General features: G+C 35.5%; 1 protein-coding gene across 2 annotated transcripts in view; it reads left to right on the top strand.

The window, feature by feature from the left end:
• Positions 1-1,422, top strand: part of rab21 (RAB21, member RAS oncogene family) — a 20,144-nt gene extending 18,722 nt beyond the window's left edge. Inside the window, exons 7-8 of one of the 2 annotated variants that reach the window (XM_034863137.1) lie at positions 1,076-1,220; positions 1,299-1,422. In XM_034863137.1, the coding sequence (XP_034719028.1) occupies positions 1,076-1,215 (140 nt within the window). In that variant the 3' untranslated portion in view covers positions 1,216-1,220; positions 1,299-1,422. Of the gene's footprint in view, positions 1-1,075 lie in introns of both variants that reach the window. The other variant, XM_034863136.1, reaches the window with a different exon arrangement.
• The last annotated feature ends 512 nt before the right edge of the window (positions 1,423-1,934 follow it).

Here is a 1,934-nt window from a genome sequence, read left to right as displayed (position 1 = left end):
ATGTTTGTACGTATTAAAAAAAGAAAAGAATTGTCGGGAAAATAATTCCGAAAAAATATCAAAAGGCGACAAAGAAAATAAAAAGTGACAAAAACGTTGAAAAAATGAGTCCGATAAAAGCTGGAAAACTCAGGAAAACGTCAAAAATTCCCAAAACAACATCTGGTGGAAAGCCAAAAAACACAGATTATCAAATGTAAATATAGCAGTATATTTTAAAAACACTCACACTTTAAAAATAAAATGTAAAAAATTGAGTGCGTGGGTATGTGGAAATCCAACGTTTTCTTTCTGTTTTAGATGTTTTTATTTTTTCTGAGTTTTTGTTTTCTTCTTTTTTAGTTTGACTTTTAATTTTTCAAGGTTTTTTTTTGGCGCCTTTTGATGTTTTATTCCGATTTGTTTTATTTATTTTTTAAATTTTTTTTACCAACAATTAATTTTGTTGCTTTTTTATTTAATGAAATAAAAGAAATAAAAAAGTAAAAAGCTACGAAAAACATAAAAAAAAAGAAATCTGGACAATTTTGGAAAAAACTGTTTCAGTTAGTTTTACTTTTTAATTTTTCAAGGTTTTTTTTGTCGCCTTTTGATGTTTTTTTCAGATTTTTTATTCTTTTTTTTTTACGAACAATTAATTTTGTTGCTTTTTTATTTAATTAAATAAAAAAGTAAAAAGTGACGACAAACTTGAATTTTTTTTTTTTTTATTAAAAACTGGAAAATGTCTAAAATTGTCGAAAAAACTGTTTCAGTTAGTTTTACTTTTTAATTTTTCAAGTTTTTTTCCGCCTTTTGATGTTTTTTTCCAATTTCTTTCCCGACAATTCTTTTTGTTGCTTTTTTTATTTATATCCATATTTTTTACACAAATACCCAGATATACTGTAAATAAAGTAGTTTAACGTAGGTTTTTCTTCGGGGCTTTACTGCGTGGTACATTGAAGGTCTATCCAATCGGATCGCTGTAAATCTCATTTTTCATTCACACATCCTGGGCATCAGCCAGTGTTGTTAGTACTTGTTGTTAGTACTTTATACTAATTAATACTCTGACCCCCGCGTGTGTTTTCAGGGATGATGGAGACGGCGCAGGCCGAGGAGCGGTTGAAGGGCAACGGAGCCAGCCAATCAGCATCGAGTAGGCGGGGCGTACAGATCGTCGACGACGAACCACAAGCCACGCCCGCCGGAGGATGCTGCTCTTCTGGCTAACACACACACACATACACACACATACACACGCATACATGCACACACACACACACACACACACATACACACGCATACACACGCATACATGCACACACACATACACACGCATACATGCACACACAAACACACACACAAATACACACACACACGCTTGCAGACACATTCACGAGTGTTTCTGTTGCTCTAAAATCCTTAAAAAAAAAAAAAGAATCCCATCTGTTTCTGCGCCGCCTTTTCTGCTAAGGATCATGGGAAATAATATTTAAAATGGTTTAATCACTGTTCCCTTCAAAATAAAAGTCTCTCGTGATCAAAGTGGACACTTTAATGACTTTGATTTGACCTCTGACACGCCCGTCTGCAGCTGGTTTTCTCTGTTTAAAAGAGCTGAAACAACTTCTGAGAACACAGCATGGTGGCAGAGGGATTCAGGTTTTGGTTCGGGGGGGCGGTTGGGGGGGGAATCTCCCTCGGGATAAAACATACAAACACACAGTAAAAGCCTCCATTAAAGGTGCCGTAGGGAGGTTTGGGAAGAGTGCATTTTTCAACAATTTTAATTTTAAACTCATACCCAGAAAGCAATAGTTGAAGGTCAATGGGAAGACATCTCAAGGGCAAAACGACACACTTACAAAGCATCAGTGACGGGGGGTGATTAGCAGAAGTTGAAGTTGTTGAGAAGTGGTTGAGTATCAAACCTCGGGTCAAATCTGACC

The sequence above is a fragment of the Etheostoma cragini genome, chromosome 23 (assembly GCF_013103735.1).
Source record: "Etheostoma cragini isolate CJK2018 chromosome 23, CSU_Ecrag_1.0, whole genome shotgun sequence".
Taxonomy (NCBI): domain Eukaryota; kingdom Metazoa; phylum Chordata; class Actinopteri; order Perciformes; family Percidae; genus Etheostoma; species Etheostoma cragini.
The sequence above is the reverse complement of the archived record's forward strand: the minus strand, read 5'-3'. Positions and strand labels throughout refer to the sequence as shown.